The 16233-nt window shown below is 40.6% G+C and overlaps 1 protein-coding gene and 1 long non-coding RNA gene across 3 annotated transcripts in view; one reads left to right on the top strand and one right to left on the bottom strand.

Moving 5' to 3' along the window:
- Window positions 1-16233, bottom strand: part of cep72 (centrosomal protein 72) — a 174805-nt gene that overhangs the window by 14748 nt on the left and 143824 nt on the right. For both annotated transcript variants that reach the window (XM_063069732.1, XM_063069733.1), the window contains exons 8-10: window positions 4430-4728; window positions 2572-2725; window positions 403-608 (exon numbers count right to left, since the gene is read on the bottom strand). In XM_063069732.1, coding sequence (XP_062925802.1) covers window positions 403-608; window positions 2572-2725; window positions 4430-4728 — 659 coding nt within the window. The remainder of the gene's footprint in view (window positions 1-402; window positions 609-2571; window positions 2726-4429; window positions 4729-16233) is intronic.
- LOC134357942 (uncharacterized) overlaps window positions 1-16233 on the top strand; it is a 132248-nt gene that overhangs the window by 13248 nt on the left and 102767 nt on the right. The gene's annotated exons all lie outside the window — the stretch shown is intronic.

Raw genomic sequence — 16233 nt, 5'->3', positions numbered from 1 at the left:
GGTCTCAGCCTGAAACGTTGACTGTTCGTTTCCATGGATGCTTCCCAACCTGCTGAGTTTCTCCATTGTATTTTGCATGTTGAACAACTAGGTAAATTTTGGCAAGGGTTTCAGATATTTTAGAGCTGATAAGGAAGTACTTGAAAAAGAGCTCAGTAATCCAGAATACTCTTTCCCAGAGAAAAAAGGTGTATAGGCTGAGGCTTTGTTAAAAACCTAAAATTGAAATGAGTAGATTTTTATGGATAATAAGGGTAATGAAACTACAGTCTGCAGCTGAGTTGAGATGTCGATAACTATGGACAGGCTTGATGTATGTAATATCCTACAACATCACATTAATTTAAAATCCTATCAAATCACACTGTCTACATTTCACACAGCGAATCAATGAATCCTTACCATATCTCTTTGAGCTTGAGTTAGCTGCGTTGAAATTGACTGAAGTTCTTCAGTATATCTTTGCTTTTGCTGACAAAGACATGTTTCCAAAGACTTAATCTCTGCTTTTAAATTGTTCGATTCATCTTGAAACATTGTTATTTCTTCTGATGTGTTTTTGATCAACATATCTTTCTGTAATGCCGTTAATATTTTCCCAGCCTGATCTATCCACACAAACAGAAAAGTGAACAGTTAAGTAACATACTAAAAGCCTTACATTGTGGGGGGGATTAAAAATGAGCACTGAAGACTGGGGAGTTGAGGCTAAAGGAAGGAGGGAAAAAGAGTAGAGAAGAGGGAGAGCAAAAGGCTGAAGAGAGAAGGAGAGTAGAGGGAAAAGGTGTTGAAAAATCAAGGGTAGAAAGTAAATGAACAAGAAAAAGATGAGAAGTGTACGATAGACTAGGAATGCAAGCAAGGTAAAGAGGAAAGGTCAACGATGGAAATTTGAACTAGTGGATTAAATTTTCTCTGGGATCAATTAGATAAAGGAATGTGAATAAATGGATATAATTCCCTTTCTTAATTCTAATTATAAATTAAATAAAATATTATGGTAAGGTTTTCCTGATTCTCTGTCTCACCCAGAGGTCTTCCAATTAAATCACACAAACTTTATTCTTTTGCTGCTCTCGGATGACTTCTCTGTAGTCCCTTTTTCACATCTTGAAACAAATAAATAAAAAAATCTAGTACAGAGAGAAGTTGAAGCACGCTCCATGAAGGCAGTAAAGTGATAATCTTTTACTGGTAGGGAGATATAATTTTAAAAATTTTCCAATTGAGTCCCTGAAACTATGATAAAATCAGTAGCTGGAACGTCAGTAAGTGCAGAGCTCCATAGCATGTCTGGTGGACAGGATTCCAGAACCACTTGTACACTGACTGCAAGATGTTTTTAGTTGAGTGACTGCAGTACTAAAATCATGACTTCACCAAACTTATAGTATATTCAATAATAGATACTATTTAAGCATTATGCCAATAAAGATGAAGCTCATAAACACTCCAATTTAGTTATGAAAAAAAAAGCTATGTTATTTGTTTGACATAACCCAATACATTCAAACACCAGCAAATGCAGCAGAAGAGTCAACATCTCTTTTAAGTGCCTCATTAAGAGAGACAAAATTTAAATTCCCATCTGGGCTCTTGCTCTCAAAAATATTGCCCAGATTGGAACCAATGATAACTAGGAAAAAAAGGGAACTGATTTTATTGATATCTGGACATTCTGAAGTGCCTCACAATGAAGGACATTGTGTGCAGTCATTTGAGTTGATGGTTGTTTTGGCCAAAGTGCCAAGGAGTATTCTGTACTCCTTCAAAATAGCATCATTACACCTCTTACCTCCCTCTTTTTCCCCTCCCCCTCCCCTCTTCTTCTATTCCCCACTCTGACCTCTTCTCACCTGCCTATCATCTCCTTCCCTTTTTCCAATGGTTCATTCTCCTCTCCTATCAGATTCCTTCCTCTCCAGCCCTTTATCACTCCTATGGACTACTCTCCTCTTCTATCAGATTCCTTCCTCTCCAGCCCTTTATCATTCCTATGGACTACTCTCCTCTCCTATCAGATTCCTTCCTCTCCAGCCCTTTATCACTCCTATGGACTACTCTCCTCTTCTATCAGATTCCTTCCTCTCTAGCCCTTTATCTTTTCTACCCACCTGGCTTCACCTATCACCTTCTAACTATCCTCCTTCCCTTCGCTCCACCTTTTTATTGTGGTGTCTTTTCCCCTTCCTTAACAGTCCTGAAGAAGGGTCTTGGTCCGAAACATTGATTGTTTATTCATTTCCATAGATGCTGCCTGACTTGCTCAGTTCCTCCAGCATTTTGCATGTGTATCATTAGAACTTTTCTATCTCCCGGAAAGGAACACGTATAATCTCAGATTAAAACATTATTCAAAAGTGAAAACCTCTGACAGGGCAACATTCATTTAGTAATGCACTGAAGCACCAAAGATTTGGAGCAAGGATTGAACCCATGATGAAATTCTAACTGGGAATCCAGATTAACTCGTTGATAATATAGTTACAGTGAGGAAACGGGGAGGGCCAGGCAAAACTACACCCATCCTTTGAAATAAACATACATTTATCAAAGCAACAAAGTACTTACACAGAAATTTTTCATTACAATGAAGTGATTTAAATCCATTCCAGTATCTGTCAACAAGATCTAGGAAACTTTTCATGAGATTCGGATTAAAGATGATTCGATCTATTGTTGGAGCATTCGTTGTTTGCGCTTCAAAAGGTACTGATTGAACCTTCTGTACAATAGAAATCATACAACAAAGAAAATGATATAAAATTACAAATTTAAAACAGAAGATGCTGGAAATATTCAAAGGCCTTGCAGCATTTCCACTCTGCTTTTCACTTCCACCATCTGCAGCCTCTTGATTTTAAAATATTCTGATGCAATTTTCTATGGTCCAAAAAATTGGTATATCAGCAAACTGCTTCTTAGCATCCGCTCCAGCTAACGATGGCTAAACGTCAGTTTAGCACTGGCTAATAGCATAGTAATAGTCTACTTATGTTAATGACCTAGCAGATATCACAACAGAAATCTTTTGCCAATTGTACTTTCAGTATTATGAGCGAGCTTACCAATTTTATCCCCAAAGACAGTTTCTTCCTCCTTAGTCACTGTCTGACTTAATAAATACTAACATTTTCTGTTCTTATGATATTACTTTCATTGGGACTGTTGTCGCCTTGGTACATACCACATTACTTTGCGGAAAAAGAGTTTCAGACCATCTAGATTCGTCATTTGCAATACTGACTTTTACTCATAGATACAGCAACCCTGTTTAAGCTGAGAAATAATGCTGTAGGGAATTGTAATTCTCTGGCCAATGATAATTGCACTTCTAATTGCACATTCTGATAATCACACTTATAGCCGTTCTGGGATAATTTTCATGTAGCAAAAACTGAAAACAGAAGAACTGCGGGGGATATCACCAGGTAGTCCATATTGGACATTCATCTGACTGATGCCAGAGTGCAGCAATGGATCCTGTTCATGTACAATGGAGACACTAGAAATTACAGATGCTAGAATCTGAAGTAAAAGGCAATATGCTGGAGGAACTTGCTGAGGTAAGCAGTATCTGTGGGAGGAAAGGAATTGTCGATGTTTTGGTTTGGGACCCAGCATGAGGACAATTTGGTTTCTGGGATCAAAAAATCAGGACATAGAAGTTAGTACGATGTCATTACAGCTTGGGGAGTAGTTTAATTCGGTTGCTGCCTGGGAAGGAGATTGGACATTCTCCCTGTGGCCGTGTGGGTTTCCCCCAGCTGCTGGTTTCCTCACACAGTCCAAGGAAGTACTGGTTAGTTGGTTAATTGGTTATTGTAGATTGTCCTGTGAATAGGCTAGGTTTAGTTAAATAGGTGGGTTGCTGGCGGCTCGGCTCGTTGGGGAGGAAGGGCCTGTTCTGTGTAGTATCTCCAAATAAAATTAAAAAGTGAAGTGCAACAACTTTCAAATAAACAGAGAAGCGCTTTCTACAATATGGGATTTACATACACAACAGAAGAAAAGAATAACGAATCATACTTTCCCAAAGAAATTAAATGAGGGAGAACAGTGGCTGTCTTTGGAGGGAAACAGCTAATGCAAGTGTAATCTTACTCAAAGCAAAATGACAATAAATGTCGCACTAATAATCCAGACTAGTCTGAATAAATTGAGTGCTAATGACCCTCCAAATCCACCCATCAATGAATATAAAATAAAAATTGAAAATGCTAGAGAAATTGTAACAACCTCAGAGAGAAAAAAAAAGAGCTACCATTGCTGTGACAATGGCTAGGGTTACTGGATTACTTCTTCCAACATTTTCATTTTATTTCAGTTTTCAATATCTATACTGCTTTGTTTTTTTTTTGTTTTAGCCTAATTATGATCTTAGATATGGTGAAATTGCTATGGGCAAGGTTTATCTACAGCAACTCACCTCACCGCATCTATTGCTGACGTCACTGCCCCTATGGTCAGGACCACAAGATCTCTGAGGTGCAAGTGGCCTCCTGAGATGTGGCTCCTCTACCTGGCAGGAAGCTGCAGTAGTCGGGATGGTGTTGAGATGTCCGCCAGGTAGTTTCAGCACGGCTGTGGGGTGACCATGCACCATTCCGGCAGATTGGTTCTCAGCCTTCTGTGCCTCTTCATTCATCTCAGTGGCTGGCATGACACCATTGGAAGTGCAAGTTGCTGATGATCCAGGGTGTTGACCCTCTACATTGCGTGAGTAGCCTGTGGAGAATATGCATAAAAGTTCAAAGTAAAATTTATTATCGGAGTATATACATGTCACCACATACAACCCTGAGATTCTTTTTCCTGCGGGCATACTCAGCAAACCTAAAGAACAGGAGCAATGAACAACCAACTGTGCAAATGCAAATATAAATAAATAGCAATAACGATATAAAGAGTCCTTAAAGTCAGACCTTTGGTTGTGGGAATGCCAGAAACAGAATGAGTGTAAGATCAACTTGCCATGCTGTAATATCTAAGGGTCTTCCAAAAACCTTTAGGATAAATTGCTCCTGAAGTTAATTCACTATTGTATAACTGATCAGTGGTGAAAACAACTATTTTCATTTACTAAGGCCACACAAACTGTAATTAAATACAGAACTAATTAATTCCTGTGCTAATGATTGAGGAATAAGTGCTGAACAAGGCTTTACAAAAAATTCTCCTTTCATTTGAACGGTACCTTGGAGGACAGATAGCGCCTTAGTTTAATATCTTCTTGTGAAAAGTGGTGCACACTCCATAGCTTGGGGAGCAGAATCCAAATTATTTTTAATGTCTTTTTATAGGCCTTTCCAGCCCTTTGAGCCATCCACCCAGCAACCTTCTGATTTAATCCTAAAAACGTCACGGGACAATTTACAATGACGAATTAACCTACCAACCAGTATGTCTTTGGACTGTGGGAGGAATCCAGAACACCGAGTAGAAACCCACATGGTCACAGGGAGAATGTACAAACTCCTTACAGGCATCAGCGGGATCCCGAGTTGTCTGTACTATAAAGTGTTGTGTTAACCACGACACTACTGAGCATGTTCCCCACAGCCATCATGTAGAAATTGGAAGAAATGATCAGTCCTCAAGTAAATTTGTTGTGAAGTTAAGGAGTAAAATATGCCTTTATAAAAGCACATTAAAAGCGTGCTACAAACAAACACAAGCAATCACAGCAGGTCAGTCTTATGTATTCTTTTACTCTTTGTGTATATGCATTACACTTTGCAACTGCAAGTCCCAACCAAGACTCAAGACAAGTTCTGTTACATATTATCAGAGGAAAAAAAAACAACTGTGTCAGCTGTGTAACCAGCTCCCCCAAAGTTTCATCTACTAAAGATGCAAATGAAGAACATAGTATTAATCTCATGCTTGAAGAAATCACAAGCAGGTTTTTAAAGTCCTGGAAACAATATTGTTAAAGAACAAAATGTATTAAAGAGCAATTAAACAACCCCTCTAGTCGTAAGGGAAGGTGAACCAGTGGCAGTGGTATGAGTTCTTGTTTAAGAGTTTTCCGAAAAAAACCTCTAATTCCCAAGGGTAAGTAGCCAGATAATTTGAATTGACTTAATTTCTTACATCCTTCACATACATGAGTAAAAATCTTCACGTTACATCTGAATCTAAATGTGCAATGTGCAATCATAGTCATTTATAATAATATTTAAAAAATAGAACAGTCAATGTAATATAGAATACACTCAAGTTAGTGTGAGTTCATCAGTCTGATGGCCTGGTGGAGGAAGCTGTCCCAGAGCCTGTTGGTCCAGGCTTTTATGCTGCGGTACTGCTTCCCAGATGGTAGCAACTGGAATAGATTGTGGTTCGGATGGTTTGGGTCCCCAATGATCCTACGGCCCTTTTTATACACCTGTCCTTGTAGATGTCCTGAATCATGGGAAGTTCACAACTACAGATGCGCTGGGCTGTCCGCACCACTCTCTGCAGAGCCCTGCAATTAAAGAAGGTACAGTTCCCATACCAGGCAATGATGCAGCCAGTCAGGATGCTCTCAATTGTGCCCCTGTAGGAATTTCTGAGGATTTGGGGGCCCATACCAAACTTCCTCAAACATCTGAGGTGAAAGAGGCACTGTTGTGCCTTTTTCACAAAACAGCTGGTGTGTACAGACCACGTGAAGTGCTCGGTGATGTGGATGCCGAGGAACTTGAAGCTGTTTACCCTCTCAACCCCAGATCCATTCGTCTCCATTCCTCCTGTAATCCACAACCAGCTCCTTTGTTTTTGTGACATTGAGGAAGAGATTGTTTTCTTGACATCACTGTGCCAGAGATAACACAGTGGTAGTAGAAGTTTCTGATGCTTATCTTATTTAGGTGTGACAGAAGGATGCACAATCCGAATGATGATTAAATCAGAATGCTCTCTCAGAAAGACTTACTTTGATATTTCTCCAGAGATGCAATTCATAATACACAATAAAATGTGAAAGCACAAGTTGAGCATTGCAAGGCAACTAAAATGCAGCAGGTGGCACTCTTATCAAGAAATCCTCTACATCAATAACCATCTCAAAACAGTCCAACAAATAAGATAAAATTGGAAGAAATAGGTATGGGTTGACTTTAGGGTGTTTCTGCCAGAGCTGATAGACTGAAACATTCACTTCCATACTGCAAACATCTGCACTAAAAATTGAATCTCCAGCCGCTGACAAGTGACATTCTTCATAAAGATATTGTTTTGCACTGCAACTAAAACCATCCACAGCATCAGATTTCAGCATTCCCTACATTATTTCACCTAAAATCCGCAACCAAAACCGAAATCAGAAGTTTTGAGAAAAGGGGATTTCATTCAGGTCCACTGTCCGAGTAGAAAGGGCAGCAGCGGGTGGCTACAGGAAAAAAGAGCTTTGACCAGTGACCAGCTTTGATTAGCAAGAGCAAATTAAAAGAAGGCAGGGGCGAGCACAGTGGCCATCATCTGAGTGGACAGTCAGAGTGGTGATCTTGAGGATTTAGTTCTTTGAGGCTTCTGTGAAGAGGCTTCAGTCAGAGAAAGCCAAGGAAAGAAAAGCTCTCAAGGTTATGTTTTTTTTCCCTTCTTTTCTTTATATCTGCTCAGCTAGGACAGGCAGGATATTAGAATGCTTCATTTGCGGGATGTGGGAAGGCGAGAAGTGCATCCAGCTGCAGCTTCTAACAATCCGCATTAAGGAGTTGGAGCTGGAACTGGATGAACTCCGGGTCATTTGAGAGGCTGAGGGGTTGATAGTTAAAACATATAGTGGGGTAGTTACACCTCACCCAAGGTGCAGGACTCCGGAGACTGGGTGACAGTCAGGAAGGGGAAAGGGGTTAAGGAGCCAGTGCAGTGTACCTCTGTGGCCATCCCCCTGAACAACAGGTATGTTACCTTGGATACCGTTGGGGGGGGGGGGTCGACCTAACAGAGGAAAGTCTCTTGCATTGAATCTGGCTTTGCGACTCAGAAGGGAAGGGGGGAAGAAGAGGCACACTGTGGTGATCAGGGATTCATTAGTTAGGGAAACAGACAGAAGGTTCTGCAGACGAGAACAAGATTCCTGGATGGAATGTTGCCTCCCAGGTGTCAGGGTGGTGGGATATATCAGATTGAGTGCATCCTCAGCATTCTTAAATGGGAGGGTGAACAGCCAGAAGTCGTGGTCCATGCAGGTGCCAATGACATGGATAGGACGAGTGACAAGATTATGCATAGGAAGTTTAGGGAGTTAGGTGCTAAGTTAAAGGGTAGGACCTCCAGGGTTGTGACCTCAAGATTGCTCCCCATGCCACACGCGAGTGAGGCTAGAACTAGGAAGACTACACAATTTAATACATGGCTAAGGAGTTGCTATAGGAGGGAGAGCATAGGATTTTTTGGATCATTGAGTTCTCTTCCAGGGAAGGTGGGATCTGTACAGACAGGGCAGTTTGCACCTGAACTGTAGGGGACTAATATTCCATCAGGAAGGTTTGTTAATTTCTGCATGGTGGGGTTTAGACCAGAGTTGCAGGGGGATGGGAACCAGAATGCCAGAACAGTTAGTGGAGAGGTTGTAGAGGGAGATGTTGGTAAGACTTCAGACAATGTTAGGAGTCAAAAGGATGAGCATGGTGCAACTAGTGACCTGAGCTGCCCATATTTCAATGCAAGGAGTATCGTAGGAAAGGTGTATGGTAGAGCTGAAGATGAGGGAGCTGGTTTACAAACAGACACAATGTAGTGAGGAGAGCATATTGATAGGGTAAAATTGCAGTTAACAGGATGAGTTGCAATGTAAAAGGTGGAAAAAATCGAAAAGGGTGAACACAGGACTGAAGGTGTTATATTTGAATTTGTGCAGAATAAGGAATAAGGTAGATAAACTTGAGCACAGTTGCAGATTGGCATGTTTCATGTTGTAGGCAATACTGAATCATAGCTGAAAGGTTATAGCTGGGAGCTTACTGTCTAAGGATACACATTATATTGAAAGGACAGGCAGGAAGGCACAAGGGGTGGTGTTGCTCTATTGGTAAAAAATTAAATCAAGTCATGAGACAGATCACATAGGGTCAGAAGCCACTGAATCATTGTGGATAAAGCTAAGGTGCTGCAAGGGTAAAAAGACCCTGATGTGAGTTGTATACAGACCCTCAAACATAGTAGGATCTGGTCTACAAATTACAATGGGAGATAGAAAATGCATGCCAAACGGGCAATGTTACAATAGTCATGGGGGACTTCAATATGTGGGTAGATTGGGAAAATATGGTTGGTGTTGGATTACAGGAGGGGGAATTTCTAGCGTGCCTACGAGATGGCTTTTTAGAGCAACTCATGGTTGAGCCCACTAAGGCAGTAGTCCCCAACCACCGGGCCGCACGGAAACGATATGATTTGGCAATACGAAACGATATGAGTCAGCTGCACCTTTCCTCATTCCCTGTCACACACTGTTGAACTCGAACACCACCCCCACCCCCCGATGGCCGGTCCGCAAGAATATCGTCAATATTAAACTGGTCCGTGGTGCAAAAAGGTTGGGGGCCCCTGCACTAAGGGATCAGCTATTCTGGATTGGATATTGTGCAATGAACCAGAATTGATTAGAGAGCGTAAGCTAATAGAACTCTTAGGGGTAAGTGATCATAATATGATTGAATTCATCCTGAAACCTGAGAAGGAGAAGCTAAAGTCAGATATATCAGTATTACAGTGGAGTAAAGAGAATTACAAAAGAATGAGTGAGGAATTGGTCAGTATTGATTGGAAAAGAAAAATGGCTGGAATTTCTGGAAGCAATTTGGAAGGTACAGGATATATACATCCCAATGAAGAAGTAGTATTCTAAAGGCAAGATGACACAACAAGGAAAGTCAAAGCCAACATAAAAGCCAAAGAGAGGGCATATAATAGAGCAAGAATTAATGGGGAATTAGAGGATTGGGAAGCTTTTAAAAACCAACCAAAGGCAACTAAAAAAGTCATTAGGAAGGTAAAGATGGAACACGAAAGGCAGCTAACTAGTAATATTAAAGAGGATACTAAAAGTTTCTTCAGATACATACAGTGTAAAAGAGAGGCAAGAGTGAATATCGGACTGCTGGAAAACTATGCTGGAGAGGTAGTAATGGGGGACAAGGAAATGGTGGATGAACTGAATAAGTATTTTACATCGGTCTTCACTGTGGAAGACACTAGCAGTATGGTGTAAATTCCAGGTATCAGGGGTTATTAAGTGTGTGAACTAACCATTACAAGACAGAAGACAGAATGTTCTTGGGAAACTGAAAGGTCTGTAGGTAGATAAGTCACCTGGACCAGATGGTATACACCCCAGCATTTTGAAAGAGGTGGCTAAAGAGATGGTGGAGGCATTAGTAATGATCTTTCAAGAATCACAAGATTCCGGAATGGTTCCAGAAGACTGGGAAATTGCAAACGGGGGAGAGGCAGGAGAAAGGAAACTATAGGCCAGTCAGTATGACCACAGTGGTTGGGAAAATGTTGTAATTGATTATTAAGGATGAGGTCTCAGGGTACTTGGAGGCACATGACAAAATAGGCTGTAGTCAGCATGGCTTCCTCAAGGGAAAATCTTGCCTGACAAATCTATTGGAATTCTTTGAAGAAATAGCAAGCAGGATAGTCAAAGGAGAATCAGTTGACATGTACTTGGATTTTTCAGAAGGACTTTTACAAGGTGCCACACATAAGACTGCTTAACAAGCTATGAGGGTATGGTATTATAGTGAAGATTCTGGCATGCATAAAGCAGTGGCTGATTGGCAGGAGGCAAAGACTAGGAATAAAAGGAGCCTTTTCTGGTTGGCTGCCAGTGACCAGTGGTGTTCCACAGGGGTCTGTGTTGGGACTGATTGTTTTTACATTTTATGTTGCAGAATGGCTTGTCATATGAAGTGCGTTCCTGAAGGCTCAGGGCCTGTATTTACTAGAATTCAGAAGAATAAGGCGAGATCTTATTGAAACTTACCGAATGCTAGATAGAGTGATATGGAGAGGATGTCTCATATGGTGGGTGAGGCTAAGACCAGAGGACACGGCCTCAGAATAGAGGGGTGTCCTTCTAGAACTGAGATGAGGAGAAATTTCTTTAGCCAGAGAGTGATGAATCTGTGAAATTTTTTGCCAGGGGCAGCTGTAGAAGACAAGTCTTTACATATATTTAAGATGCAGGTTGATAGATTCTTGATTGGTCAGGGCATGAAGGGATACGGGGAAAAGGCAGGAGATGGGGGCTGAGGGGAAAATTGGATCAGCCATGATGAAATGGGGGGAGCAGACTCGATGGTGCAAATGGCCTAATTCTGTTCCTGTATCTTATGCTCTTAAATTCACTACCTGAAATTTATAAAGCTTTTATTTGGTAGATTTTTCCATCAATGATCTACATATCCTGTCGTAAAATGAGATGCTGCTCTTTGTGGCAGGCACTCGTCAATGACAACAAACCAAAGCAAATGTGCTGAGGGGCAACAGATGAATTGGCCAAAGGTGTGGCTCTTCCTGCCTTTGTAATTTGGTACAGAAATTTAAAGAAGTACAGTACCTGGATGTGGGGTGAAGTGTGGGCGGAATGTGACCCTGTGATAGGCCTCAGCCTCATCTTGAAATTTCAAGTTGAGGTCCAATGTAGAAAACTTTCGTGATATTTCATCTGCAAATTTTACTCGACTGGCTCTTGCGGTGGCATCTGTGCTGGTATAAGTTCGTGGACAGGAAGCATTGGGTAATGACTGATAGTCTAGGCAGAAAGGAAAAGTACAGCCCTCAGTTAAAACAAACAGATTAAATTATTAAACATAAAAGGAACAGGACTGGCCATTCAGTCACGTACAATATAGCCTGCAATTTAATGAGGTTATAGCTGATCTGCACTTTAACTTTGCCTGCATATGCTAAGCAACCTTGTCAAACAAAAGCTGTCAGCCTCAAGAATGAAAATTTCTAGTAAGGTTTCAGGTTCCACTAGTCTCTGTGTACAAAAAGACCTTCCTAATTTCATTTCGGAAAGCCAGCCTTAATTGTTCAGACATCAAAATTGCTTTGACAAGACATTACCAACAGCAAAATACATTCAGAAACAGGATCTGTAAATGAGGCTTCTGTGTATTAAAATTTTATGGACAACTACAGAACACAAAGCACTAAATATGATTACAAAAAAAAAACCAAGAGTTTGTGCAGATACTGGAAAACCAGTGTAACACACACAAAACACTGGTGGAAGCATCTATGGAAATGAATAAACAGTCAACCTTTCGGGCCATGACCCTTCTTCGGAACTTCGATGCAAAAATATTTATTTCCCTGTCGCTGCTGATTATGATACCACAAGAGGGCGTCTAAGGAACATTTCAATCATAGCATTGAACCGTCTGTGTTGCAAACTGTTAAGAATGTTAGCTGAGTACCTGACTGATTCCAGGGTAGCAGAAGATATTGTGATTTTTCTGCCAAACTGACACTGATCATAAGATGATATGCAGACAGATTTGTATTCCGGGTAAAGGCAAAGTATTCTCATAACAGATATTCAAGAACTCAACCAATTTAGTCATGACGTACAGAAGGTATAATATCAGAATGCTTTCCTGAATCTGAAAAGCAATTTCCTTTCAATATTCTCTTTCAGAAATAGTGGCACAAGAAACTAACATTGCTTATATCAAGAGACTTTAAGACAGATTTTCTTAGATGGGAGAAGGTTTAATGAAATGTGTTGTAAGTTAAGAAGGGTTTTGAGAGAGTGAATTAGCAGAAGTCAGGTGACCAAGGTATCAGAATGGTGATGAGAAGAGTTTCTTGTGTAGTGAGGTGATTGCTCACCTGTGTAGCACAACCTGAAAATGTGGTGAAAGCAGATTCTGTGGCAATTTTAATAAGGTAACAGAGTATTCATGCAAAAGCAAACCATCCAGAATACTTGTGAAGTACAGGTAAGTGGCTGTGCTGAATGTGCTGCATGAATTAATAGAATGGATCCTGCTGAAAGGATATTGGACAAGATTCTTTTCAAATCACTGGCGAACATTCACTGAAATTTCATCTCTGAATCAGTGTAGTTGGTTGTTTTGGGGAGCAGGGTCTCTGGGATTGTTGACTCTGAAAAAGTAGAATTTACAGATTTTCTTACAACCAATTCTTCCCAACTACTATTGACTAGATTTCATCTTGAACATGAAGGGAGAGAGTGATGGTGCTAGAAAGTCCTAATAGGATCTTGATGAAGAAAAGAGCAGATTCAAAGGGCTATGTAGTGTAGTCCTTATATTTTCCTTGTGTACAGTAGCCAGATCCAAATTTTATTTTTTTTAAATTCCTCCTTCCTTCTGAAATCCTTTAAGAATTTGACAAAGTCAGTAAGAATTCATTGAATGGTGTGCACTGTGGTTGCACCTGCAGAGAGAAAGAGCTTGCGCATGGTGATTCAAAAGATCTGACCCATTATTTTAGAATAGCTCAGTAACAAAACTGACAAGGAAAGACTAAAAAAGAAACTTAAGAGAGCCTATTCTATGATTGCACCTGAAGCGTTTCTCCCTTCCCCACCACTGAAATTACTGAATGGTTGCAGTAGTATAAAAGAATTCATCCTGATGTGAAATCAGGTGTTGATCCAGAAAATAGGAGGATTAAACAAGTTTGCTGTCACCGGTGTGCAGATCAGAATTCAGATTTATTTTAAAGATGGAGAACTCATAAAACACTGGCATTTGAATTATGTTTCGCTGTTTGCACCTGACATGTGATTTATCTATTACCTAGAATGTTTTGTCTGCTACTGAGGTCAGCAAGTGTTTTGGCTTTAAGTTTGCACCTGTTAACTTGGGAACAAGTGCCCCAAAATTATGACCTGTTTCTAAAGTAACTGGGAAGACCGGTTAAGGGAGATAGATGAGATAGCAGGTCTACTGCAACAGAATCTATTGTCCGAGTTTGGCCAAAACTGCAGGAAAGGTTTCACATGATCAAATGGTGCTGCCAGAACTACTCCCCATCCCAGTGACTGCAATGTACACAGTCCACAATCTAATAAGGACCCTGTTTGAAAGCTTTTGAAGATCTGAAGCTGCCATACTGATATTGTTTGATGTTGATAGTATTAAGTGCCCCACTGTCAACAGCCTGATTGTTGGCTCCCAGTACATTCCTCCCCACCTGATGGGAACAGATTCAATCTCACCCTGGGACAGCAACTCATTCCTCCACCATGACTGGAACTGTCCCTCTCCTGAGTTTTCTCATGAGGCTTTCACTGGGAGGAGCAAACAGCTGTTGGGAGAATAGCGTGCCAAAGGTGAAAACAAAACAGGTGGGAAGGAGAGCTTGAAGAATTAAGCAGTGTCCTCTGGAAGTGTAACTTCTAGAACTTTTTCTAATGGAACTCTGTCCTTGACTTCCACTCCAGAACACTCAACCTGTTCCAGTCTCACCAGCACTTCAGAGCAAGAATCAAAAAAGGTCATATGTCAGCTGAAAAACCATTAGAACAGAGAGTATTCCTGATGAATTTCCAAAACTCTTTGGAGAGCAAATTCAGACACAAAGACACAAGAGGTGGATATGTCAGGGGACCTTAAGGGAATCGTCATCATGACCACTTACTGTTGTAACCTCCCTGCCACAATGAAAGTCATTGTATTGGTCCACCTAGAGTCCAAAGGGTTGCTCCCAGAATCATACTGTGATTTCTATCAATTAAGATATATGCTGGAGATGAAGTCCTGATGAAGGGTCTCGGCCTGTAACGTTGACTTTACTCTTTTCCATAGATGCTGCCTGGCTTGCAGAGTTCCTCCAGCATTTTGTGTGTGTCACCATCTGCAGATTTTCTCTTGTTTGCGATTGGATAGATTCATCAATGCCTTTTCTGTAAAATCCTCCAAATCCATTGGCAACATTAGCAAATCAATGTCAATGGCCAATCCCAGGCAGACAACACCTCATTAAGACTTTACTTCCACTCAGACAGCTTGGATCCCAAAGCAGGAGCTCTCCTATGGGCTCTGTCACTGCAAAAGATTAACAGGAGAACTGGGGAAATGCTTCAAGGATGTTCTGAAAGACTGCTTGAAAAGATATGTAATACTGTCAATGACGTGAAAAGTCTTTTCCCTGTGACTAATCAAAATGAAGAACCAAGTATCTAATTTCTTATTTCTCAAAGGGGTGCATCATCTCTCATAGTATCCACATATCTAGCCTATCAAACACCAGCTGGCTCCATTTATAGTAGAGTTTATAGTCTTCGCTGGTCTCAACTGCCACCTAAGTCCATAAACCGAGAAAGCAAGCAATTGTCGATGCTGAGCAATTGTCATTAAGGAACACCTACAGCAGGGCCACACTGGAGAAGTTGATGCAAAGAAAAAGGGTATTGAGATATCTTGATGGAATGAGAAGATGGATGGCTGGGGCAACACACAAAGAGACTTGTCAATCTACTTGTTTTCTCATTTGCTATTTGGATTCTCTACATTTATGTGGTTCAGATAGATACATACCTGAAAAAAAATCATGCATAGGGCCAAAAATGAGATTAATTGGACAACTGCTTCAAACAGCCAATACCTACAAAAATTTATCCTATAAATCTTCTGATATGTGGTTCTTGATTAGCTCGACATTGCAGAACTAGTCTGTGGAGAAAGTTATCATTGGATGACAACGTTCAAGAAGGGGTAGAAAACAATGGGAGCGTAGTAGCAGATTTCAGGATCTAGACTCACAGGGTAAAGCTACTCAGTCCTATTGAGTCAATTCTGACACTAAATCATAGCTGTTTTGTAGTTAACTCCACCCATTCACTTACGTTCTGTAACACTGTATCTTTACTTAACAATAATTATCTCAGTTTTGACGGTTTCTATTTATCCCTACTGGGAACGTTTCAGACTTGTGTTCTTTATTTGAAAAAACACTTTGTGATATCAACTCTGTACAGACTAGCTCTAATCTGAGGGTATGCCTTCTTGATATGAATACTCCCAGCAGATAATTTTGTATTTGTACAAGATAGTACTGTAACTACATTGGCAAGGAGCAGCAACCCATATAAAGATTTCACAGAGGTGGAAACATGCAATAATTGTAATGTTATGTTGTTTGTGTAAAGCTCTTGGAGACTAGATATGACACCAAAATTAGATTTTGGTTCAGTTTCGCAGCTACCTGAAATAGGAATGGGATTGGTGGATAAGCAAGAGAGGTTGTGGTAAGGAC

The sequence above is a fragment of the Mobula hypostoma genome, chromosome 17 (assembly GCF_963921235.1).
Source record: "Mobula hypostoma chromosome 17, sMobHyp1.1, whole genome shotgun sequence".
Classification (NCBI taxonomy): domain Eukaryota; kingdom Metazoa; phylum Chordata; class Chondrichthyes; order Myliobatiformes; family Myliobatidae; genus Mobula; species Mobula hypostoma.
This window is presented reverse-complemented; position numbering and strand designations above follow the sequence as displayed.